The sequence below is a fragment of the Lontra canadensis genome, unplaced genomic scaffold (assembly GCF_010015895.1).
Source record: "Lontra canadensis isolate GAN:19392208 unplaced genomic scaffold, GSC_riverotter_1.0 scaffold1, whole genome shotgun sequence".
NCBI lineage: Eukaryota > Metazoa > Chordata > Mammalia > Carnivora > Mustelidae > Lontra > Lontra canadensis.
Window position 1 is genome coordinate 2,103,243 of NW_022630995.1, and position 25,153 is coordinate 2,128,395.

At 47.9% G+C, this 25,153-nt stretch overlaps 1 protein-coding gene across 1 annotated transcript; it reads right to left on the bottom strand.

Moving 5' to 3' along the window:
• Positions 1-292: 292 nt before the first annotated feature.
• On the bottom strand, positions 293-24,627 carry BMP3 (bone morphogenetic protein 3). The gene is made up of 3 exons (XM_032882078.1): positions 24,264-24,627; positions 8,278-9,185; positions 293-1,396 (listed from the first exon to the last, which is right to left on the bottom strand). Exons 1-3 carry the CDS (start codon positions 24,586-24,588, stop codon positions 1,205-1,207), a joined length of 1,425 nt encoding a protein of 474 aa, XP_032737969.1. The 5' UTR covers positions 24,589-24,627; the 3' UTR covers positions 293-1,204.
• Between the last annotated feature and the right edge of the window lie 526 nt (positions 24,628-25,153).

Here is a 25,153-nt window from a genome sequence, read left to right on the forward strand (position 1 = left end):
TCATTTAAGGAAATCTCCAATGTTCCATCTGTTCTCAAGCCTTGGTATCTATGGATTACTTCACAGGAAGTCAAGGCGTATCCAGAGAACTACAATTTTAATCAAATTTTAAAATTCAGTTGAATTTTTGTTTTTTAAAGATTTTATTTTTTTACCTGACAGAGAGAGAGTGAGAGAAGGAACACAAGCAGGGGGAGTGGGAGAGGGATAAGCAGGCTTCACACCGAGCAGGGAGCCGGACTCGGGGCTCAATCCCAGGACCCCGGGATCACGACCTGAGCCGAAGGCAGACGCTCAAAAATTGAGCCACCCGGGCGCCCCTCAGTTGAATTTTTGAATTCAGTTTAAAAGAACAAATGAAGGTACTTGTGACAAAGGAGTACAGAAGGGGAACTCCCCTGGGTTTCTGAAAATTGGGTTGCTGCTTCCCTTTTCTCGGAGACAATGAAATGAAAATAAGTGCATTTCAAACTGAAGGGCTGGGCCAAGGGGTAACATGCTGCTTATGCTCTTGGATCACTCTCTCCTTCTTGGTAAAGTTCTCATAATTGAATGGTGCTTGCCAGAACGTGAAAGGAAAAAAACAAAGAATCCCGTGTAGACCGAATTATAAAACCATGCGAAGCAAACCTTCCTACAGAAGGGCCAGGGCAGCTGGAATGCACCCGCATCCTTACACCCAGACTCAGCACACACTCTCCGTCATCCCTTCACACAAGGACACATGGAGGACAAACACCGGCAAACAGGAGTCTTAAACATTTCTAAGATAAACATAAATGTTGATTGGATAATTCAGCACTCGCTGAATCACTCAGGAATCTAGGGCAGTAAGCCTACTTAGAGATAAGTGAAAAGCTACTGGTGTTTTCCCAACCTATTTTCAAAGCCCATTACAAAAATAAATCAGTGTGTCCTCTAATAGCTCTAAAAACAGTTTGAGTGATCTTTTTTTGTGATTTTTTTTAAAAAAGAAGTATATGTCCATATTTACTAAAATCTTGTGTTGAGTTACATTCAGAAACAAGCACAGTCCGTTCTCCTTGGTGGGAATCATCAGTCTATTTGCTCATTCTCTTTGACTATAAAAAGATCTTTTGGGATGAAATGCATTGGCAGTGCAAAAAAAAAAAAAAAAAGGAGGGGGGAGTCCATTAAATAAAGTACTGATAGAATTAAGCATTCGTACGCGTTCTCTGCCAGGTTATCTGCAAGCACAAGACTCTACCGTCATGTTAGGATACACTTTAAGTACCACGTTCTTATTTTCATCAAAGAATAAGATGCTGAGCGAGGACATCTTCTCAGGCACACAGCAAGGCTCGGGGATTCCGGGCACGACCCCCACCGCTCGCACTATGCTCTGGATGGTGGCGTGATTTGATGGCTTCAAAGACTGGAAAAGAAATGGGAGAAGAACATGGAGGTTAGCGGGAGCTGCTTTTCCACCGTTCACTGCTCATCACTGAGCTCACCGGCACCGGCAGCGGACGCGCGTCAACACGTCCGTGATGCTCTGGCACTGTCACCCGTTCAGTACAAGCTCGGATCCCGCCCCCACCACGACGGTTGTCGTACACCGATACACACATCCATCACGCCGGCTATGTGTGTATATATACGCGCCAGCTGTGTGTGACCTGCTATCTCACGCCCTTACAACCACAACTACCAGTGTTTATATTTTTCAAGTAAAGAAATAGTCTCGAAAACTCAAATGACATGTCCAAAGTCGACTAGCTCGGAAGTGAGAGAGTGAGGATTTGAATCCAGTTACCTAAACCAGAGTCACTTAGTTAAACACAACCTGGTCCCCATACGGGGTTTTTTTTTTCGGATGTCTTCAACAACAGGGTTGCAAAACACCCCATTCGCTCTAGAGTCTACGCTTCCCGTAGACATATGATCGCCCCTGCTATAGGGTTTGACACTCCGCTGTTAAAATAAAACCAAGCATCAAGGAACATTGATCGGTTTGCCAGGATGGACTGGATGGTAATCGCTCTGTGCTGTGATGATTGACCTGGCAGAAGCACAGAGGTGAAGACGACTGCCCCGCTGGCCACTGGGGGTCACTGTCGCTCCATGGGTTCCAACTCCAGGCGGCCGTGTGGAAATGAGTTTCATGGGGGGCCAAATCCTCTGGGAACAGGGGGCCCGAGGTTATTCCATGGGTATCGGAAGTTGGACCAAAGGTGCCTGGTGAAGTCCTCTCCTGGGAAGATGCCGAGTGGAACCCCTGACACCCACGTGACACAGGTGACTGTCACTCGGCTCCATCAGGCTCTGCTATGCCCTAAAGGACAGCCCCTGTCCAAGCCCAGGACATGCAGATGTTGTCAGAGCGCTGCAGACCACAGGATGGACGCCCGCCGCACCGCATCCGTGTTCCCCAATGTCTCTTTTAGGCAGGTGAACCCAGTGTCGTCTTACATACATTTAGAAACAGAAATTGGGCAACTTGCCAGAGATCACATGTCAATTCAGAAGTGGGATTTCGGCCAAAACTCTGGGTTTTTAATTTCAAGACTTCGAGCCATATTTCTCATGGCTGAGAGGGACCTCTGAGTTGGTGTTTTAATTTCAACCTCCTAAAAACTCCCATATGACAACTTCAATAGGTTAAGGCACATAGAAACCAAGGGAGAAGGAAATAACACAGAAAGCTGGCATACTACTAAAAAAAGAAGAAGAAGAAAAGAAAAGAAAAAGGATTATTTTTGGCAGGGAAAGGGCAAGTCCGATTTGTCTCACCCCATCTTTCAACTTTAATGAAAGAAATTATCCATATATGAGACTTTAACTTTACTGTGAATGGGCATAAATTATTTACAATATGGTCTGAATGGTGGGCAACTGGTTTTTGTTTTCCTCTTTCTTCCTAGAAACTTTAAGTATGTGTTGGAAAGGATTATTAACTTTCAATTCGCTTTGCAAAGCAAAGTATGCTCCCTTTGAGGAAAGGAAGTCTATGTCCGATATCGCATGTCATGTGTCTGGCACATCCGTAAACTGTGTAACTGGTACAAACTGTAACTATTGTACCAGAGAGACCCGTAGCCACTGTTTGTGATTTCATTGGTACTGGTAATTTCCAAAGAAAATTTTGCAGCCATCCACTTTTCTCTATTGATTTATTCTTAAGACTCAGCGATCCAAACAGACTATGATAACGCCCCAAAGAGTTTCTTTAAACCACTTTCTGACATCATTATTCTGTTATTCTTAGTGTTTTAACGACACTTGTAATATTTAAATTTCATAGGAAGTGGATCTATTTAAGCAGCAGGGGTCTCGACTGATCAAAACTGCTGTGTGTTTCTGGTCTCCGGGGCCTGGAACACAGCGTGCTCTGGACACTGAAAAAGTACTTGCTAAATGGACAAAATACTTACAAGAAATAACATGCTCTCCATTTTACCTATTACTGTGGAAATCGTTCCCATCAACAAAAATAAGAGGTTCTGTGCAAATGACCCAGAATAGATTCGGAAAATATTCATGGGTGTTTCCTAGGAAAATTCCTGTCTTTTTTTTTTTTTTTAAGCTCTAACTCACAAATGATAGATTCAGAAACTATGAGCAGTCTCTGGTGGGCTCTCTGGAATGTAGGCACGGGCCCTTGATTCCGGGTTGGCGTGTCTTATCAGGAACCTTCAATTTGCTAGGGAGTTTCCCCCATGTTTCTTCACTACAGAATCCTTTGATCAAGCTGCCTTTACTGGGAATCATTATGTCATGCACAAAAGATCCATGCAGTAATTGTTTATCTGAAACAGGTTGCCAGTCTATAACATTTGTTTTTAGTTCAGATCATCCTTCTCATAACTCTTTTTGCATAGCTTAAGAAATCTGTCAATCTGTGTTCTCTCTCTCCCTAGTCTCTGCTTTTTTTTTTTTTTTTTAAGATTATTTTAGTTATTTATTTATTTGTCAGAGAAAGCAAGCAAGCACAAGCAGGGGGAGCGGCAGGCAGAGAGGGAGAAGCAGGCTCCCTGGGCAAGGAACCCCATGTGGGACTTGATCCCACAACCCTGGGATCATGACCTGAGCTGAAGGCAGACACTTACCTGAGCCCCCCCGGCGTCCCTCTCCCTTGTCTCTGTTTTTAATGAGAGTAAAACATGACTTTAACACCAGTCTAGGGAATTTGGGCTTGGATGCCTTGGTACATCAAGGTTGAGGATTGTTAGGTCATTTTTTTCAGGACCCAAGGTTGGAATTGGAAACTCAGGAAACTGATTGAGGGTGTATCATTCTGAACTCGTTAGATGTGAGTTTCTTCTTCAGAGAGGCTGTTCCGTCCCAAGTGTTTAGATCCTTCACTGCCCAGTTTTGTGTCTTGGCTATTGTCAGCGTTCATGCCGCTCCCTGCAAAACCAGCTCCGTTGCTCCAGCCCTGCCGGTTCTCCCGCGTCTCAGTCAGCAGCGGTGGCTCCGTCACACACGCCATCCGCAGGCTCGTGTCCCATCTCCGCTACGCTGGTGAGGGGGAAGCAAAGGCGTGCGACGTGGCTTGAGCTCTGCGGGTATTTTTCACGTCACGCAGAACTCCAGCGGTCTCGCCCCGGGAGCCCAGATTGGCTGTCGGGGCTGGAAATCCGAGAAATGCCCGCGGCCGTGCCTGGGAATGAGACCTGCCATGGTCTGGCCGGCACCTGCCGAGCCGCGCACAAGGGCCGCAGGTTCAATCTGATTACGAATGCGTTAGCGAGGGAGACTGTGTCCTCTGCCGAGAGCCCCTCATTCCTACCGGGGCCGTGGGGTTCTGCTCCACGCGCTTCCAGTCCAGGCCACATGGATGTGATCGCCCAGAAACTATCTAATTGGAATCAGTGAAAGGGCAAAGCCTGGAATTTGGGAAAGGCAGAACACAGCTGTTCTGAATTACAGAACAGGTTGTCGACTTTTGCAGACGAGGAGCCCGGCCGTGGAGAGCAAGCAGGCTTTTGCTCGGGAGGCCCAAGGGAAGGAGGGCCAGCAAAGGAGTGTGGCCTGGGAGAACTTCTCTCTGGGGCAAAATGTGCACCTGACATCTGAGAGTTCTTGGGCGCCTCCTGGATCCCACATGGGCTCCTCCAGGTCTGGTCAGAGACCTCGTTCTCCCCGGCTGTGCAGACCCCTTTTTTCCGAGATCGTTTGCTCCGGTGACCCTGCTGGAAGCTGGGCTGTGACAGAGACGTTTATCAATCACCCCCCATTGCAGCCGCTTCCTATGGGTCCCGCCTCCTGGCCTTCTGGTTACTGCAACACCTGAGAGCCACAGAGCCTGGAAGGCCGAAAGGGTCCCGCTAGGAAGCCTTAAAAGTGAAGCAGATCCGTACAAGGTGATGAGAGATGGAGAACGCCACGTAACAGCCAAACTTCCACTCTCTACTTGGCAAAGCGAATCCTGGAGCTTAGAGAGAGAGCTCCTCACTCATCCCTGTTGTGTCTCCCTGGAGTTCTGATGCCATTCCAAGTTTGGACAAATATTATGCTGCAACCAGTGCTGTCCTGAGTTCTATGACTCTCCAAAGGGCTGTTCCTGGAAGAGCTTACAAGCCGTCGAACCTGCAGGGAGAATCCTGTTTTAGGCTTTGTGGTGTTTGAAAAGGGGCTAGAAACGTTTAAGAAGCTTTTTCTTGTCTTAACATCTTTTATTCTCTTGATCGTTTTCCCTATTTGGTCTTTCTTCAGCCCCTGTATTTAATGTTCTGTTCTCCTCAGTCTCGGCAATGACCATTACCAATAATATCAACAGCAAATATCTACTGAGTGCCTACTATGTGCAAGGTGTTTCATTCCCCCACGGTTGTCATTACGTAGATAATACTGTTTTTATTATGTACCGCTGTACCCATTTCAAAGATGAGAAAACTAACACACAGTTGCCCCTTATACAACGTGAGTTTGAACTGCACAGGTCCACTTACATGTGAATTTTTTTTTTTTATAAATCCAGTGTTGTAAATGTGTTTTCTCATATTTAGTTTTTCTAAGCATTTTCATTTTTCTAGCTTACTTTATTGCTAAGAATCCAGTACAGAGTACATACAACATAGAAAATACATGTTGATCTACTGTTGGTGTTATTGATAAGGTCTCCAATCAACAGTAGGCTGTTAGTAGTTACGTTATGGATCAAAAGTTATCCGTGGATTTCCGACCACGCAGGGCATCAGAGCCCCTACCCCCCATGTTGTTCAAGGGTCAACTATGTAGAATATGAATAACTCCTCCCCAAAACCATAACTGGTAGGAGGTAGAGCCAAGATTTTAGGCAAAGGATTTAGTTCTCAATGTGGCTACTCAAAGAGGGCTGTGGCCCAGCGGCATCAGCAACTGTCAGGAACTCTACTAAAAATGCAGATTCTTAGGCTCTATGCTCAGAACCACTGGATCAGAACTGACACAGCCCCAGGCAAGCTGTAGCCACATTAAGGTTAAGCAACCCAGCGAGGAGCCTGTACATTTAGTCATTCCACTGCACTGACACACTCAAACTTATCTCTGTTACTCTTAACTTATCCCTCATAAGTTTTTAAATAATTATGCTTTGGATCATGGAGAACCATCAGGAAGATCTACTGAAGCAACAGCAGGATTCTGAACATCAAGGCAGGTGTAACCAACAGGAGAAGGCGGGCAAGTGGGGGTCACTGTTGTGGAGTGGCAACGGGACCAGGTCTCCGGAGGGAGGATCTGAAAACTCACTGAAGAGCTCCACATGGTCAGGGCTCCCTGGCTCAGGAAGGAAAATCTGGAGTCAGGAAGGAAAACTCCTTCCCCAGGCTACATAGAAGAAGTTACAGTGTACGAGTGTGAGAGATTATTTGGAAAACTCAGTCATCCTGAGTTTAGAGACGGATTTGAATTCGTTCCATCTCTCAATGCTGTGAAGCAACCCACACTGTAAAAATTCATCACTGTTACATTCTGCGTCCTTGTGGTGTGTTTTTAAATGCTTCCCTAGTTGGAACAAGTTTTATTTGATCAGTGATGCAGTCTTTATGAATATTTACAGAAAATAAGGCTGTTTATATCATAGTAAATGTACATAATCCTTACTTAGTGTTTAGATTTACGAAACACGGAATCAGCAAAAATCCTTGGGAAAGACAAGTCTTAGATGTAGAAAACTTGTCCTTCTGGGGTATTCTAATAAGAAAACAGGGATTTCAGTCAAGTTCCTTGCCCTGAGGCTGACACCTGGCCTTGTTCAGCCAGACCTTCTGCATGTGCTCCATTTAACAACCCAATGATCATGGGACTAGCAGCACGAGAGCAGGAAACGTTAAAGAACTGTAAGCATAAGCTCTTCCCTCTTGGAGGCAAAGAATTTTTTCCTCCGTTATTATATAGCAGCAAAAATTGAAAAACAACAACAACAACAACAAACCTAACTCTGTTCTTTCTCCGAATTCTGTTCCTACAGCCTCATTTCACTGTATGTCAGAGATTCATACTATTGGAAGCCAAGAATAGAATTTCGGCGATAAGCGTGACTGAAGGCCAGAGGGCACCACTGTCTCTTCCTAACTTTAGATCCAAAGACAGAAGAGTCGCTGGGATGTGCCGTGCAGGCCGAGGCGGGACTGGGGAAGCCTCTGAGAGTAAAGGTTTAGGATACTGAGGACTGGTGGGATAAAGTCGTCTCTGCTGACTTTGGAAGAGACACAGGTAAGCTCTGACTGGTTGCGGTAAGTTTTGAAAGAAACTTACAGGGTCAAAACACCCTCCTTTGCATTCCTTTCTCGATGTTTACTAAGGATGCCGACGAAACACACACCTGGTGGATTTCATGGGGTGAGTCCCTGGGCCCGGCCTTGATCCCGACCCTGGTGGGGTCGGCTCATCCCACAAGAGACCACTCGTCAAGAAATACCCTGCAGGGGCATCACTCGAACTAGTCCTTCCCCGTCCCTCTTCCCACGACATCTAGTCCTTCCTTAACCAGCCCCTCCCAGACCAGCCTTCTGTCCCTTGGGGCTTGTGACTGCGGGCGCCGAGCCGCGCAGAGCTGACCATGCCACATCCCTCAACACACGCTGTGTTTGGAAGCACACGAAAAGCACATTTCACACATATGTTTTCCCTTCTATCCTTCTTCATACCAGTACTGACTTCGTGTTATGGTAACAACCATTAAGGAACAAACCAAGCCTGACCACGACTGCCCCATGCATGCTGGGATGCAATCAGTGAGCGTCCAGACGGGTTTGTAAATGAAAGCACATGTTCCGTCAGCGTCTACTCTACCCAAGCAGGAAGGACAGGACAGAGAGCGAGGGCTACCTTGGGCATGGGGAACTGGCAGGCTCCGGAGCAGTAATAGGCATCAAAGGACTTGGGGGAGATGATCCACTCGCTCCAGCCGATGTCCGCAAAGTCCACCTTCAGGTACCGCCGGGCACAATTCCGAGGCTCGATCCATTGCTTCCTTCTGGCCTTCTTCAGGGTCTGCTCATCAAACTGGAGCGTCTGGCTCTTCTGGTGAGGTCCCTTTCTCTGTTTCTTCTTGTTTTTAGTCTTCTCTGGGGCCTGAGTCTGAAGGGTCTTGTAAGGTTTTCTCTCCTCCCATACCCCATCCTCCCTGTACTGGTACTCGGCCCCAGGAAGCTCATTGTTCTGCAGAGGGAGCAGGACCCCAGCCGAGCGCTTCTTCCTCCGTTCCATGGAAAGGGTAGCCCTGATATGGCTATCCAGCGGAGGCAGGGCTCTGGTGGGGAAATTACGGTGTCCTTGTAAGCTTGAGACCACACTCTCTGGCTCAGAAATGGCAGCATCGTTTGCATACACCAAGATATAAGGCTCAGGGAAGGATGACATCTTCTTTGGCAGTGGGTGTCCTTTGGAGGTAAGGTTAAATCCTATGAGGAACTCCTCATTGTCCTTGGCCTTCCTCAGGACTTGAGTGATGTCTTTTGACAGCCAGGATCCCAAATCTCGAGATTTGGCGACGTCTACTGAAAGATGACCCAGGAGCTGACTTTGGTTTCTGTCGGATTTAAGGATCCACACGGAGAGATCAACCTGCAAGTGTTTCCCCTGGGCCTGCTGTGCACATCCTTGAGACATGGGACAGCTCAAGGTCACGTTTATTAGCTCCCCGGCATAGAAGTGCAGGGTGGCAGATAAAACGTTTTCAGACTTGGTTAGAGAAGTCAGGTTAAAAATGTGCAGTCCCTTGCTTCCAAGGGTTCCTAGGGAGGGGGAAAAAAAAAAAGAATTAACAGGAGTAAACAGGACCCCTACCTAACACCTAACACCACATACAAAACGTAACTCAAAATGAATGAATGACCTAAATACAGAGCTAGAGCCATTACATTCTTAGACGAAAACATACAAGTAAAATCTTCAGGGTCTTAGATTTAGTGACGGATTCTTAGATAATGACACCCAAAATATGAGCTGCAAAGGGAAAATAAATAAGTAAATTGAGAAGATGGGTAAGTCGGATTTCATCATGATTAACGAACTTTCGTGCATCAAAGGACATTGTCAAGAAAGTCTGTCCAACCTAGAGGACGAAGAAAATATTTTCAAATCATACACCTGATAAGCTGTGGCACCCACAGCATACAACTGACTCATACAACTCAACGCAAAGGCCAAAGACACCAATAAAAAATGGGCAAAAGCACCAAGTAGACACTTCTCTACAGAAGATCTATAAAGGGCCAATATGCACATGAGGAGACGCTCCACATTAACAGTCACTGGGGAACATAAGTCAAAACCACACTGTGGTACCATGTGACGTGCGCCCACCGGGCTTTGGTAATCAGAACCAAAGTAAGTGCTAGCGAGGATGTGGCGGAAGAGGAACACTTCTACATTGCTGGCTGGGAGGTAAAATGCTTCTGCGGGTGTGGAAACGTCTGGCAGGTTCTCCAAAAGTCAAACACAGAAATACGATAGGACCCCACGATGCTACTCCTCTGTAGCCCAAAGAAAGGAAAACAGATACTCAGCCAAGTGCATGCGAAGGCTTCCCTGCAGGACACGGTCACAACAGCCCAAGTGAAGGGCGCGCACAAGTGCCCCCCCGGAGGGGCGGCTGGACGGCGGCACCGTGTCCTCGCGGGGGACACGTCTTTATCCATAAAGTCAATATATATAACCTATATGTATATTTATATATAATATTATATAAATATTTATATTATTTGTCCATAGAAAGTAATGAAGGACTGACACATGCTAGAACGTGGGGGGCCTTGACAACATCATGTTGAAGGAAAGACCCAGACACAGAAGCTCACAGACTGCGCGATTCCACTGACATGGAATAGTCAGAGCCGGTAAAGCCGTAGAGACAGAAACACGGTGCTGTCTGCCGGGGACTGGAGGCCAGCAGAACGGGGAGGAAGCTCCTACTGGGGGGGGGCCTCATTCTGGAATTAAGGAGCTATTTCGAAATTGGTGGTGGTTGTATAACAGCGCGAAGGTACCAAACGCTGCGGACTGTCCGCGTAGAGATGGTTACCTTTGTGCTACGTGTGTCTCACCTCAGCTAGACACACAAGCAAAAAAAGATAACAGGAGTAATTTTCAAAGCTAGAGAAAGATTTGGGGCGCCTGGGTGGCTCAGTGGGTTACGCCTCTGCCTTCGGCTCAGGTCATGATCCCAGGGTCCTGGGATCGAGCCCCACATCGGGCTCTCTGCTTGACGGGAAGCCTGCTTCCCCCTCTCTCTCTGCCTGCCTCTCTGCCTACTTGTGATCTCTCTGTCTGTCAAACAAATAAGTAAAATCTTTTTTTTTTAAAGCTAGAGAAAGATTAAAGCAAGGATGAGCCACGTTCACTAATTTGGTTTTTGGTTTTTCTTTTCCTGAAGCACCACGGATGCTCAGCAGTGAACTTCCTGCCATGAGAGCTGAGAGTTCTGGCCCTTGGTTGTAATACTACCGAGACAGTCCTATAATTCCGGCTCAGGACTGTAATAGCTTCTTACTGGTGGCAGTGGACAGCCTACTGGTTACAAGCACCGGTGGGATTAGACTCACCTGGATGCAAGCGGAGGCTCAGCCGCATCGGGCAAGCTGGCGTTCTCGTTCATAACACGGAGACCACGCCTCCCTCTCCTCCATCCCGATTAAATGAGACGCGGGTAAAGCAGTTCACAATACAAGTCCTTACTGTTGTTAGTGCCGGCACGGACTGTAGTGCGGGACTGTATCTTCTAGCTGCCTCACAGAGTTTGCGGTGCAGAGTGAGGGCTGGTAAGCAGGACCGTATAGGTCAATATTCAGGTAATTTATGGGAAACAATGAGCCACACATTCAAATTATCCTAAAGAATTAATGCCCTTGTAGAGCCTGCCCGGGGTTTACAACATCCCAAGAACTTAAGAGTTGAATTTCTTCCATGTTGTTTGATGAAAATTATTGAAATTGGTCAATTTTGTTTCAATGCTTCAAACATGAGAGAGCAACGTAACAAGAGAACAAGAGATTATCAGTCAGGGCAGAGGCTGGTTCCTTCTCTTGAGATCGTCTACCAAGTCGGTGGTAAGGCTGCGCTTTGACTCCAGAACGCCCCGTCCCGGGGTCCGTCACCAGAGCCCGAACCCTCCTCCGTGCACTTGCTCCTGATACATACTGGGTTCAGGAACACACACGCGATCCTGAAGTTATGTTCCTGATCAGAAACATATTTCAGTAAAAACAAAACATTTTTATAAAGACGTGGAAACTTAAAATGAGTTCATTGAGTCCCCAAGCACAAGGGAAGTGCAATGGGAAACATATTTTACTCATTTTTAACACCATGGGAAGGAAGAGGAGGGAACTGCCATCTGTGCACATTGTATAATCCACGACAGCAGGATAATACTTCGCAGACCTTTATAACAAAGCCACGGCATCAGGGCTGCTCAGAGACTCTGTCTTAATGCATGGCAGTCCCCGCAGCGCGTGCTTTTACCCAGACTTCTCATCGCAGATGGGAGCTCCACGTGCAAGGAGGGGAAACCTCTGTTCCAAGTATGTGGCAAGCCAGTGGTTGCCCAACAGACATCCTGGCAGGGAGAGATGGGAACTACAAGGGATCTGGTGGTGGTGCCCTAGCAGGTAAAGTAAGAGTGCTCCTTCCCCCAACGTTTTGGTTTCAAATGTTTCCTCCTCCTCAAAAAAAAAAAAAAAAAAAAAAAAAAAAAATTTCCTACTTCCAAACGTGTTTCCAGACACCTTGTGACCTGGTTAAGCAGCTCCCAGCCCTGTGTCTAATCTTTAATATGCTCTTGTAAATGCTTCAGAATCTGCCCCACTGCCTCTGGTGGTGCTTTCAGTGTAGCTCGGCACACGATTTCCAAGTCCCACCCCCGGAGCCCAGGCCCAGCGCCACCCCACCCACTCGCTGTCCTTGGGCAAATCACCCAAGCTCCATAAGTCTGTTTGCTCCTCTGTGAAAAGAGCCCAATAGCATCAAAGGCAGGGATGTGGGAATTAATCGACAGGGCACAGGGAAAGCACCTTGCACCCAGGAAAAGCTCTGTGAAGGCTCACTAGCCAGCACTGTGCTGTCCAAAAGGGTCGCCATTTACGGCTGGACTGAAATACGCTGTAAGAGTAAAATACACTCGGGATTTCACAGACTCAGTTCAAAAAAGAATATAAAATATCACATGACCAGAGGTTTACATGGACCGCATGCTAAAATGACAACACTTGGATGTCTTCGGTTGAATATTACCATAGTGTGATTTTATCGTAAATATATATGTTTGGTCCTTGTCCCCTGTCTGGCTCAGAGCGCCTAAAACCCTTGGTCATTCCCAAGAGAGCCATACAGGTGCCTTTTGTTATGTTAATGAGGCGAATTTAGAGGACCAATAGGGAAAGGGGTTGGTTGCCGGGGAGCCAACCCACTGATTAGAGGGTTGAGGCTTTTAGCCCCATCCCTAATCAGGGAGGAAAGAGAAGTGGGAGATGGAAACCCTCCCCAAGGATTTAAACCACCATGCCTGTATTATGAAGCCTTATAAAACCCCAAAAGAATGGGGTTCAGAGTGCATCCATGTTGGTGAACACATGGAGATTTGGGGAAAGCAACACACCACACCAGGGGAGGGCATGGAATCTCCACACCCTTGCCGCACACCTTGCCCTCCAGATCTCTTCCATCTGGCTGTTTCTGAGTTACATCCTTTTAATATAAGTTGGTAACCCAGAAAGCAAATGGACTTCCTGAGTTCTGTGAGTTGCTCTAGCAAATTGATCAAAACCCAAGCAGGGGGTTCATGGGAACCTCCAATCCGGACCTATGCTCCAGGCGACGACCTGGGCTCGTGATCCACATCTGAAGTGGAAGGAGGTCCTATGGGATCTGACGTTATCTCCTGGAGCCAGAGTCGGATTCTCAGATACCCCGCTGGTGTCTGACAACTGCGTGTCGGTGTGGGCAACTTCTGACCCATGTTAACCACACTAGAATCAGGTGCAGAATATTTTCAGTGTAATAATATACGATTAAAATTAATGTCAGTTGTTGCTTTTCATATTTTTAAATGTGGACACCCAAAATTTTAAATTACATATGTGGCTCACGTTTGTGGCTCAGATTACATTTCTACCAGACAATGGTAGTCTAGGATAACTGTCACTTTTGTAGTCATATAGTCCAGAAGGAAAGAAAAAAAAAGGAATTTTTTTTTCCAAGTGCAGAGAAGAATTAGGATTTTGCTGAGCCTGAATCCTCGAACCAGAAACTAAGTTGGGCAAAAAATTCCTTTCTTGGAATGCAACAGGCTTTCCTCTACCAAGAACATTAGACGAAGATAATATTGGTAATTGCTTTTTAATTTTCCCTCCAGCTGTGGCTAATCGGTTCAGTCTGCAGTCCAAAGTCTAAGATTAACAAACCACTCGACAGAGTTGGAAGAGTTAAACGGGCAGGTCAGCAACAGTGCTTCCTGGCATAGCGATTCCAGACATGGCTTCAGTTGTGTTATTTGTGTAGGACACAAATACATCCACTACAGCCAACAAAGAACCAGAACCAAAGCAAAACAAATGTTCCACTTTAACAAACATGAGTTGAACATCTAAGAGGCACTGGCCCCTGGGCTGGGTCTCAGGGCCACGCAAATGTCCACTGCGGTCCACGCTGGTGGTGGAAGGAAGGGGGGGCGCTGGGGCTGAGAAGCAAAATGGAGGTAACTGTGCCATAAGGATCCTACTTGCTGTCAAAGGTGTTAACTACGTTCTTGGAGCAGCACCGAAGCAAGCATTTAACTCTGCCAGAGCAAAGGGAAGAAACGCGTACGGGGAACTAGACTTTTCAGAATGAAGGGAGACAGGGGTGTTGGGGTGGGAAATGGAAGGAGCCCATCCTGGTAGCGGGCAATGCTGCATCCCCAGAGGCGTGTGCATAGCAATATTCCCTGTATTTTAAAGAGAAATATACTAGGTCCTAAATTAATCTGATCCTAACAGACATCTAAGCTGACAAAATTCAGAAAAGGAACGGTCAACTCATATTCAGCTCCTAACTCGAGGTCGCATGTTATTAGTATGCCCAGCACGTGACACTTGGCCCGTTCCTACCCAGACCGGGGGTCGCCTTATCCTGGCCATTCTAGGTGACCTCCTCTCCCACTCTGGTTTAACAATAAGCTAGAAGTCTCAAGCATCCCGCCAAAACATGTCTTGACTTCTCCAACCCGTACTGTATTTTTGTCTTCTTTCACCTTAAAGTACTCAGTTTCTAGGCAAGTTAATACTCTTTCCCTCCAGAGGACCCAACAAATACGTAGTATTTACAGAGGAAGAAAACGGGAGTAAGAGAGTAGCGAGAAGTTGAGGAAATGAGTACAGAGAACTCCATAAGGAGACGGACACCTCCCTGCAAAGGGACATAACTGATAACCTCTATTGACTTATGCTCACGCTTCTTATTTGATAGATTTTGTAAACGGACTTAGCTTTCCAAAATTAGAGTCTTCACACATGGAAGAACAGGAGCTTCGCAGCAGGCGTCTCTGTTCTCCGGGATGGTACCGTTTCAGCTACAGCCCTGATACCGGTGCACGGAAAGTGCCACGGCTCTGAGATACCCTGACACGTACCTGTTTGGAATTGCTGAAGTAGAAACCCGAAGTCCGCCTTCTGATTAATAACAACAAACTGACATAATGTAACAACAATGGTGGGTTTTATCAGGTTAAAAAACAATTGCGTGTGCATTTGCAGGCGGTCTGCAGTCCTCGGGCACGAGGAGACACTGGGCGCCACACCTGCTGAACGACATCTGGGGCTGCGTGCTGCATTCTGAACGCCCTCACTCTGACCAGTTTGTTGGTGCAGGGGAGAGTAGTAGCCAAGATGATGCAGGGTCTAGGAACTCTGCCTTACGAGTTTGAATTCAGGAATAAAACAAACGGTTTGCAATGGCATGAACATTGTTGACAAATACGTGAGGGGCTGAAGAGGGGGGGGGTCCCAGGGTTGTTCTTTCCAGGGTCAGAGACGGGACTGAGGTCTAAACCAGACCGGTGCACGGAGGCAGAATCCAGAGGGGTACGTGTAAGGAATGACTTTCTAAGTGTGGAGTATGGTGGTGAGGCCCAGCTGGGAGACTGGGCTCCCTGAGAAAGTCCTAATTCCGACGACTCAGGAGGATGCCCTCACGGAGGGAGGGTGGCAGAGATGCACGGGGTAACAACCGCGCAGGTCGCTCCCGAGGAATGAGGCTTCTTCATTGTCCAGCTCTTGCTCGGGAAACGCTAGATGCTGAAGTATTGCTACCAACAGGTGGTGCTGTTTTCTCACGGCTGCTGGCACGAGCGGGCGCCGCATCTTCCTTGCTGGGAACGCGTCCGGCCTCTAGTTAGGATTCGCCATGGCCATTACCCTCCTCTCGGCACACCTGTCAGGACGTGGCACCCGCCGCCGCTTCTCCCTGCAATGACCTTGTGTGTCCACCCCCCGCCCGTTCTCCTTGACACTCCAGACTTGGTTTTTTACGGCAAAGGGGGGCACCTCCTGAGGTGCGCTTGTCGTGCCAACGCACTCCTTCTGTTGGAGCCTGGCCTCTAACATGATTCTCCTACCATCCCTGCTCCTTCCTACGACCACAACCTCCTTAGAGAAAGGCCCTGCGGTAACTTCATGGGACTCCTCAGCCAGGAGCACTGGGCTTGACTCTAGCGCTGTGCTCGGTCGCTAAGTGCTTCTCTCACGAATAAACACACTGAGTCTGCCTGACCCACGTAGAAATGCAGAAATGAGGCAACTGCGAGTTAACAGGGACTTCGGAGAGGAACCGGCTCTTACCTGTACAGACTTTCCTCGGAGTTTGATTCATAGATAAAGGCAGAAGATTTATTTCTGTTTTCATCTGAAAACAAAGCACCTGAGCCCACTGAAACCAGGGACACAGTGATGAGACTGTAACTCAGGACCGGCCCTGCCATCACCGCGAGGGCTCAGCCCCCGGCCTGGAGCCGCTGGGGCGGTGCCCAGGGAGTGGTGAAGTGGAAGTTCACCTTCGTGCTGGCCCACACAGAGCGTTTTCAAAGGGAATTAGAACACACAATGGAAAGCTTTCTATGTAAAGTCTGATTTTAAAACAAATAGACTAAATGAAATCTTGATGATTAGTTAAATCCCCAGAAAGCAGGGAAAACATTTTAGTCATACAGAAAATATGTAAGTCAGGACAACGTTTTTTCCTCTACTTCTTTCTCCAAACAAAGTACAGCTGCGAGAAATGCCAGGGGTGCCCAGGAAAGAGCCGAGCTCACCCCCGTCACTGGCTGAATGCTTGCGGATTACCCAGTGGAGAAGACGGGATCACTCAGCCACCTTGAACTCCCAGGCAAGGCAAGATGGAGACTTCCTAGCTAGAACACAAAGTCATAGCATTTGGGTTTTCCTTGCAGAGTGCCAGTCGAATGACTGAGTTCTCTGGAATTTCAAGACAGCCATTCTCTGTGTCCAGAGTAAAACATGGCCAAGGATGATCTAAGGTATGTTTTTCTGGAAGAGAGACATGTTCGTCAATCAGTTTATCTACTCTTAGCCTCCGCCGAAGGGCATTCCTAGACTGTGAGCTCTTGGAGGGCAGACTCGTGTCCCAATAAATCGTTGAGCTCCTAGACTTTGCACGCTCTGGAATATTTATATCCTGAAAAATGTCTAACTTGTTGAGTGAACAACTGTGTAAACTTACCAGATTCAAAATGTTTCCTACTTAACACCAAAGTGAAAATACTTTCAAGTAGTTTCAACTTTCCAAAGTCAGCAGGAGCCCTTCTTGGGTAGAGGTACCAAATGGCGTTTCCTCTCAGTTCTTCGGAAAAGAAGCATCATTAGAACAGTTGTATATGGAGAAGACTGGTACTGCGACCGGACCTACACATGGTAAAATGCCTCATGGGAACTTCATTCATGGCAAGTTTATTTTTTAAAGTTTGTTTTTAAAGGATCCTTTGGTTGGCTGACAGCCTTTCTACTATCTCTTCTTATCTAGTCCCCTGGACATCTAATTCCACTCAACCGAGATATTTACTGAGTGCCTGCTCTGTGGCCAACTACGCCAGGTCCTCAGAACACAAGACATGCTTCAGACGTGCTTCATAGATCCCTGTCCTATATCCTCCTTCCACCAAATCTGTTAGGCTCCAAACTCTCTGCAGCCATGGAAGGAGGATTAGAAGTCTTTATTAACTTCCTTTGAAGTCGACTCCAGAGAGAAAACTTCCATAAAGACGGAAATATACCTTCTACTGTGAGAGAAGCTTACCATTATGGAAATGAACAAACCATTTGTCCACAGAAAGGCCCACGAAAGTGCCAGATGAGACCAGGACTTACACATTAATCAATCCTGGATTTCAGATGCTGTTATAAGATCCCCAAAACTCGAGGGACATGGGCTTGACAAGTGTGTCTCAAACATGCGTCAGAATCAGGTTGATGTCTTGTGAAAGCAGAGATTTCTGGGTCCCGTCCCCAAAGTTTAACGTGGATGGTCTTGGGTGGGCGGGAGAATCCCAAGGAAGCTCCCTGGTGATGCGATTCTGCTAACCCAGAGACCGCACGTTAGAACAAGTCTCCTCAAGAAGTCACTCTGAAAAGGTGCAGCTCTGCTCCATTCAGCTGCCAAGGTCAGGACAGAAACAGTAACTTCTTCAATGTGGGTTTGCGGTGTCACAGATCTTGTCACAAGAGGGTTGTCACCTCCTTCTAGTCACATCAGTGCTGAAATATTATCCTTTGTGCCACAGACAATTACACACGGTCAACAGGTTAGGTATGATTAAGCTGGAGAGAGACACCTCTTACGATATTAAGAGTATCTCATTTATAGAGAGCTTCTAACCATTTCATGCATTTTCCCATTCATTATCTCAGCTGAGTTTTACCATCTTTCTGTGAGACTGGCACAGCAGGTGTGACTTAATCATTCGACAGGCGAAGAAAGGGGGTCTAGCACTATTCGATACCTTCATTAGTTGGCAGCTCAGCCAAGATTAGTCATTACATCTCTTAACTCCGCCTCAAAGAATAGAAGAAGTAAAATACCAGGAATCTCCTCTTTACTTGAAAACCATTTTCCTCTACACATGCCTAAGTGGAGCAGCTACACTTAATTCAGATCATCTGTAGCTTAGTTCCATGGGTGGTTTTAGTTTTAAAATACACTTTTAAAGGAAAACAAATAAGATCATGCCGGGTCTCAGCTGTTTTAACTGTAAAATCGGAAGATTGGATGAAGGATCTTGCAATTCTACAACCATCAGATGCATTTATTTTATAGAAAGAACATTTCATAGAATTCCCTCAGTAAAGTAAGAAGTACTTATGGATGATGGTAATACGGTAGCATCAGTTTGTCCAAAAATTTTATTCATACTGTGCCCACATAAAATCTAGGCACTGCGTTTACTGTGGTTCTTCGTCAGGAAATGATGGTCTTAAAGGTAGGTCCATCACTGAAGGAGTCAGTAAACACGCCGTGCTCAACGGGCACCATGGCTTAGGTGTTTTAAATGAATGCAGACATCTATGCCTTTAAACCTGCCAGCCCTAAAAAGTGTGTCACCGAAAGTCCTACTTGAGGTACCAGTGTGCTGGGACACAGCGACTGCAAGCATGTGAAGGGACCAGCAACCCTGTGCATTTCTAAATACGCTCCCTAGCCGAGTGCTTTTCACGTACACTGTTGTCATTACTGCTGTCCAGGGGAGCTGTTATCCTGTGTACGTGTGTCCCCTGATTGATACTAGGTCAGTGTTTCCATGACATGATTCTGTGTTCGTGGGTTCATAACCTAATCATTACAACGTGCTCTGAATGGGAGCTTGGCAGGGGGACGTGCAAGCTGAGACTATTTGTGGTGATGCCAAACTCATTTCCACTACTCCCACCAAAACCAAGTTATTAAGATACAGATTGTTAGGATATGCAAACTGAATAGATGGGAAAACCATCCACATTTGGGGAGGAAAGTTCTGATGTAGCAAAAACAACAACAACAACAAAAAAACAAAAACAACCCTCCAGAGTAGCGACGAGAAAGTATATGCAAAGTTGCTCAATAATTTTCATGAGGCTTTTTGATAGGAACAATTTTTATTGTTCTCATAAGTACAACAAACTCGGGTGATTTTAGAAGGGACTTGATAGGTGTCTTGAGTGCGTCTTTCATCAAGATATTAATGGTGGTAAAACAAAGTGATGTATAGGATCTCCTGTGAATTCCTCCACAAATAGAGCAGCTTTTCTTTTAAAAGCACAATACTAGCTGTGAAATGATGAATATTAAGAAATAGAAGTTTTCTTCATATAGAAGAAAACAGTGGCTGAGAATTCATAAAGAAACCGAGAGAATGGAAATTTAATGACAGACAGATGCTACAATTACAGTCAGAGGAGTTAAAACATGAAAGCAGGAAGGTGGTCCAGCGCCCGTTGGACCCAGGTCCACACAGGAACAACGTGAGTAAACATCCTGAGATAGGTGCTCACCGGGAAGTGAGAAATGAGACAGTTCTCAGTTGTGATATTCACTTGAATTTTGTGTATCTTCCGTTTCTGAGAAATTCGGAAGGCACTGAACCACTGTTTCCCCAACTTGGTATCTTAGAACCACAATTTTCTAAAATGCTCTCAGGGGGAAAATGACCCACTCTCCAAGGGGACTCACTAGCATTTAAAGGCCCCGAAAGTTCCCAAAGCAAGTTAAAATGATCGTTTTTTCCCAATCCTGTTTGACCATGGGACCCAATTACACATGACACCTGCTAACATCTTCCAAAGACCCCTTTCTACCAAAGTTTCTCCTAGAAAATTAGACTAGACTATTATAAATAATAGGTTTTGAGATGAGCTCACTATCTTTGAAAAATTGTCTGGTAAATACATTATGACATCCATTTCTTCTTCCATGTAAGGGGGGTTGAGCCCGCTTTCCTTGAAGCCTCTCTTTAAATACAAACTTGTAGAACTCCAAAATGCCCAAGAGCAGATTTGGCATTCACATCCCTATTTAATTTCTAGAGATACCTGAACTGGGCCAATCAAACACTTACAGAGGTCCACTGCTTAGATAAAATGAACGTAACCCTCCTAATACTTTCTTAATTACATATATATTTTTGATGGATAAATATATCCTGAGTGGATTATCTACTTAGGGGACTTTTTAATTGACCCTTATAGTCCCTTGGTCTCTTTGAGTGTGGCTAACTATACTAAAAAGCTAGATTTAAATAAATTTTTCATGTAATTCATTCTCTTTCTCTTTTTCGTTAGTATGGATAATCAAGCATTCATGGCATTACGGATTTTTGAATGTCAGAGATTGTAAAGCTGCCTTGCCTATTATAGTAAAAACTTCATTAGGGGCTATCCTATATTCAAAGTAGTGTGTAATTCAAAGCAGCTGCCCACCCAGCTCCCTTTCTCCAGATGCACGGTTGTCCTTTGAATGAAAACATTAGATAACCTGGGTACTCGTTAATTTCAAGCCTAGTTTCTGGGTGCCAGAGATTTTAAGGTAACTGTGTCTTAATAAAGTCATCATAGCCCCTTGCCATTAAACGCATCAAAAATAATGTTCGCTCACTGACCCGTGTACCTTATAGGATGCTCATTCTGCCCTCACCTCTATCTTTTCCAAAGCCTTATATGTTCTCCTTGCCCTTCAGAAACACATCAAATGGTAATTTTCATTTTTAAAGAGTTTTGGTCACCTCAGGAAACACTGCGCCTTCCTCATTGAATGACAAGATTCACTTTACGGTCCCAATTACCTCAATTTTCTTTTATCTATGAAGTCTGTGTGATTTTTTTAAAGTGACAAATACTCACCGAAATATAATCTTTTTGTAGTTACATGTCATAAATTAAAATAAGGATACTTTCCTATTAAGAACACGTGCGCTTTAATCCCTTTTCCTGAAGAAGTTAAATCTATGAGTAGGACAAAGTGAGTATGGGAATGATGAGAAACTAACAAGCACAAAGTCTGCATCTTCAAAGATCAAGCCAGGAGGAAAGCTGATGTAAAATACTCTTCTTTTATTACAAAGTAGCCCGGGACACCTTAAACTAAGATAAGAATAAAATCTAATTTCATATACCTCTTATCTCCCTTCAAGACGGTATATTTTTATAGAGCTAAACTTCTCTGTCAACGACAGTTTTGTAAATCACCTTTACGAAGGGAAAGAGAAAACCCATCATTCTGTAAGCCCTCACACATCACAGAAAGACTGAGCAGTGTTCCAAACCTCGGGTTTTGGCACACCCTTGGCATAGCATGGAGGGAGGAGAAAGGAGTTAGCAGAAAGTGTACTTAGGACCGATGCCACCCACCATCAAGTAATGGTTTAAGTAGAAAGTAATCAGAGGGATACCACAGCAGCTAAATTTCAACCAAAGATATTCTAGGTTTAGAACAATAAATAATTGTAATCAGGTATGTTCCAAGGAGCAAACAGGGCTCGAAGGCTGTAAGTCAGCCTGGATAAGCACGTGGAAAGTCTGCCCCATCAGCAGCCACCCCACATGCCCAGCAGACCACCTGACCCTCCACTAACATTCGTAAGGTCGCTGCTGCAGAGAAACCCATACGCTGTGAAACCTAAACACCATGGACTAGAAAACACCTCTGATTTATTAAAGCAGACAGCATCTTTCACCCACATCGGAACACATGTCACAAGACAAAGAGTGTTATGGAAACGCTGATATGGATGAAGGAGAGGGACAAGCCTTAGCACCTTCCTGAAGTCGTGCCTTCCTGGAGCCAGGACGGCCTTATAATAAGGGCTTTTGAGTGCGCCAGTAACCAAACACGCTTGGAAAGGGGCCAACACGAACCACCTCTCCAGGAGTCTCCATCCAATGCTGTAACACGACACTTCAGCTTCCACAAAAACCAGTGTCTACGTTTGATGAATAAGTCATTAAGACTGTCTCCGGGATGCGAAAGGAATTACTTTTCTTATCAGGGCACACAGCCTTGTATATGCGCATCAGGCTGCAATCCGTCATTTTCAGGGGACTTCTGGCCTCCCTATCAGAGCTTGTTATTTGTGGGTGTAAGACCCGTGAGGCTGCTAAAGGGCACTAGAAATTATAATGCACAGAATGAGCCGAAGCCCCAAAGAACACGGGCCTGCCTTATTCAAACCCTTACCCATCTCCCACGCACGTTGCACTCAGCCTAAGACAGACGGACAAACAACCAGGCAATAGTTGAGAGTGAAAAAACTCACATTCCACCTCCCAACCTTGTGATTCAGACTAAAAATGAAACTTGTTGATACAAAAAGTACTACTCATCTCTTGGGTGCTTTAGCTACTCCCTGGTAATATCACCGAGAAAATGACGTCAGGATAAGAGCCATCTGAGCGCATCTTCATGACGGCCACCTGCCTTACCCAGCCCACGTCCTCCCCATCCCTGCAGCTCCCACACTGCTCCTGCCTTGAGCTCTGCCCCAGGAGTTGCACGGAAATAAACAGGGTATGCGCTGGTGTGGTCAGCGGTCAGGACAGCCTCCTGGAGGGGCTGGCCGACTGTGGATAACTCAGAGAAGCTTTCTGTTTCCTTCGCAGAGGGCAGCCCCTTACAGATGACGCTCAGGGTTTTAGGAAGAAAGTGAAATCTGGCTCAGCTCCTCTGCGTCAGAAAGCATAACTCACATTTATTGTGAGTGTCGTCCTGCCTGGGGCTCTAGAGTGTATTCACAGGGTCAGCCTAGGGCTTTCCTTGATGGATGCTCTGGTTTTCCTTTTTTCCAGGAGTCCTACATATCAAAGCTCTGGGAGATTTCTTTCTAGTGATTCTGACAGAACTGATAGAGCTCGGGGCAAGGCCTCCTTCCTTGAAGATTCTTGGCTATTTTTCAACGGTTCACTGGAGGCTTTGCAGTTACATTTCCCCGTGCCATGACTGCAGTGAGCAGAAAAAGCCTGATGCGTCCTCAAAGCATATACACCGAGTCAGTGTCCAGGAAACTTTCCCTCGAGCTGTTGGCACAAGGGAGGCAGGCTGATCGCTTAAGTTACTGGCTGCCCCACAGGGGACAGGAGGAACCTTGTTAAGCCACGAACTTCGGTCCGCAGTGATCTGTGTTGAAAACGGGATGAGCAGATTTCCCCGGCAGTTCCAGGAGGTGCCGGCGTCCACCGCCGCCCGTCCCCGCGCTCCCCGGGGCATAGGTGCAGCCCCCGTCTGCCCGGATGGGTTTAAGGAATGGGAAACCGACCACCTGGGTTAGTTTGTGCGTTTGTCACCAAGGGACTGTGAGAGGGAAAGTGTCCAATACAGGAGCACGGGGGACGCGAGTCAAGAGGGGCGCACGGTCTGGAGAAGCGACTGTCTAGAGGGCGAGGGGAAGGCGTCTCGTTCGAGGGTGACTATTCCCTCTGGTGCCTTGGGGTTGGCATGGAATGACATCTGCCTTCGGGACAACCTGGCTCCGGCCCAGCGCCCGAACAGCCGCAGAGGCGCTCTGGGGTGCACAGACCCCAGCGCCGGAGGGCTCTGCGGGGCGTGGGGTAGCCGGGCCGTCCCTGCAGCCCACCGCGACCTCCTTGCTGGCTCTGCAGATCCCCTCAGTCCGGGCTCTAAACGGGGGGCTCCTCGCTGGCCGGACGCGGGGTGCTTGGGGACCGAGGGGGGCTCGGTGGGCTAGTGCGGAGGCTGAGGGAGCGGCTCCGGGTGGCATCCGAGAGCGGAGGGCAGGCGAGGAAGCTGGGGGGTGTCCCCGAGAAATCCGGGCGGGACCGCGGACAGGGGGCGCGCGGGGCACTCACCGGCTGCTCCGGCTCGGAAGCTGCGCACCGTGTTGCCTTCGCGCAGGGGCCGGGGGCGCGGGGGCCGCGAGCCCCGCTCCGAGGACCCGGGGGTGCGCTCCGCCTCGGCCGCGCCGCCGCCGCTGTACCGGTCGTAGAGTCGCAGCATGTGCACGGACACCCGGTCGTGCGGCCGCAGCGCGGGGCCCGGGCCGGCACCTGCCGCGCGGTCGCCGGTCGCAGAGCCGCGGGGCTCCGGGACGCTCTGCCTCAGCCGGTCCCCGCGCGCCAGGCCCGCGCAGAAGCAGCCGAGCCACAGGCAGAGCAGCCCGCGCGCCCCGGCCATGGCGAGCTCCGGCCGCCGCGCGTCGTCTCCGCGCGTGGCGGGGGCGGGGGACGCTCCGAGCCACGAGCGCCCGCGACGGCGGAGGCTGGGACTCAGGTGAGCCGCGCCGGGGGCGCCGGGAGCCCCGCGCACTGCCCGAGCCGGACGCCGCGAGCCGCACTTCGGGCGCCGACCGACCGCGGCCCGGCAGGTGGCTCCCCGGCCGCGCCGACCTCACCGGGACGCGGGCGAGACCTCGGCGCGGGCGCCTTCGGTCTGTGCCGTCCTCCCTGCCCGTCTGGTCCGGAGCGCCCGGCCGAAGCGCCGCGCAGGGGGAGGCGGCCGCGCGGGGCGGGAGCGGGGGCCCGAGCGGGGCGGGGGCCGGAGCGGGGCGGGGGCGCCCGCCTGCCTCTTCCAGGGACTGGAGCAGCTGGTGCCGCGGCCCGAGTTTTGAGTGTGTGTCCGCGTGTGCGTGTCCGCGTGTCCGCGTGCGTGTGCGCGTGTGCGCGTGCGTGTGCGCGCGTGTGGAGAGACGCGAGCCGCCTCCTGCTCCGTGCGCGCCGGCCTCGCCCCGTCCCTCGCCGGC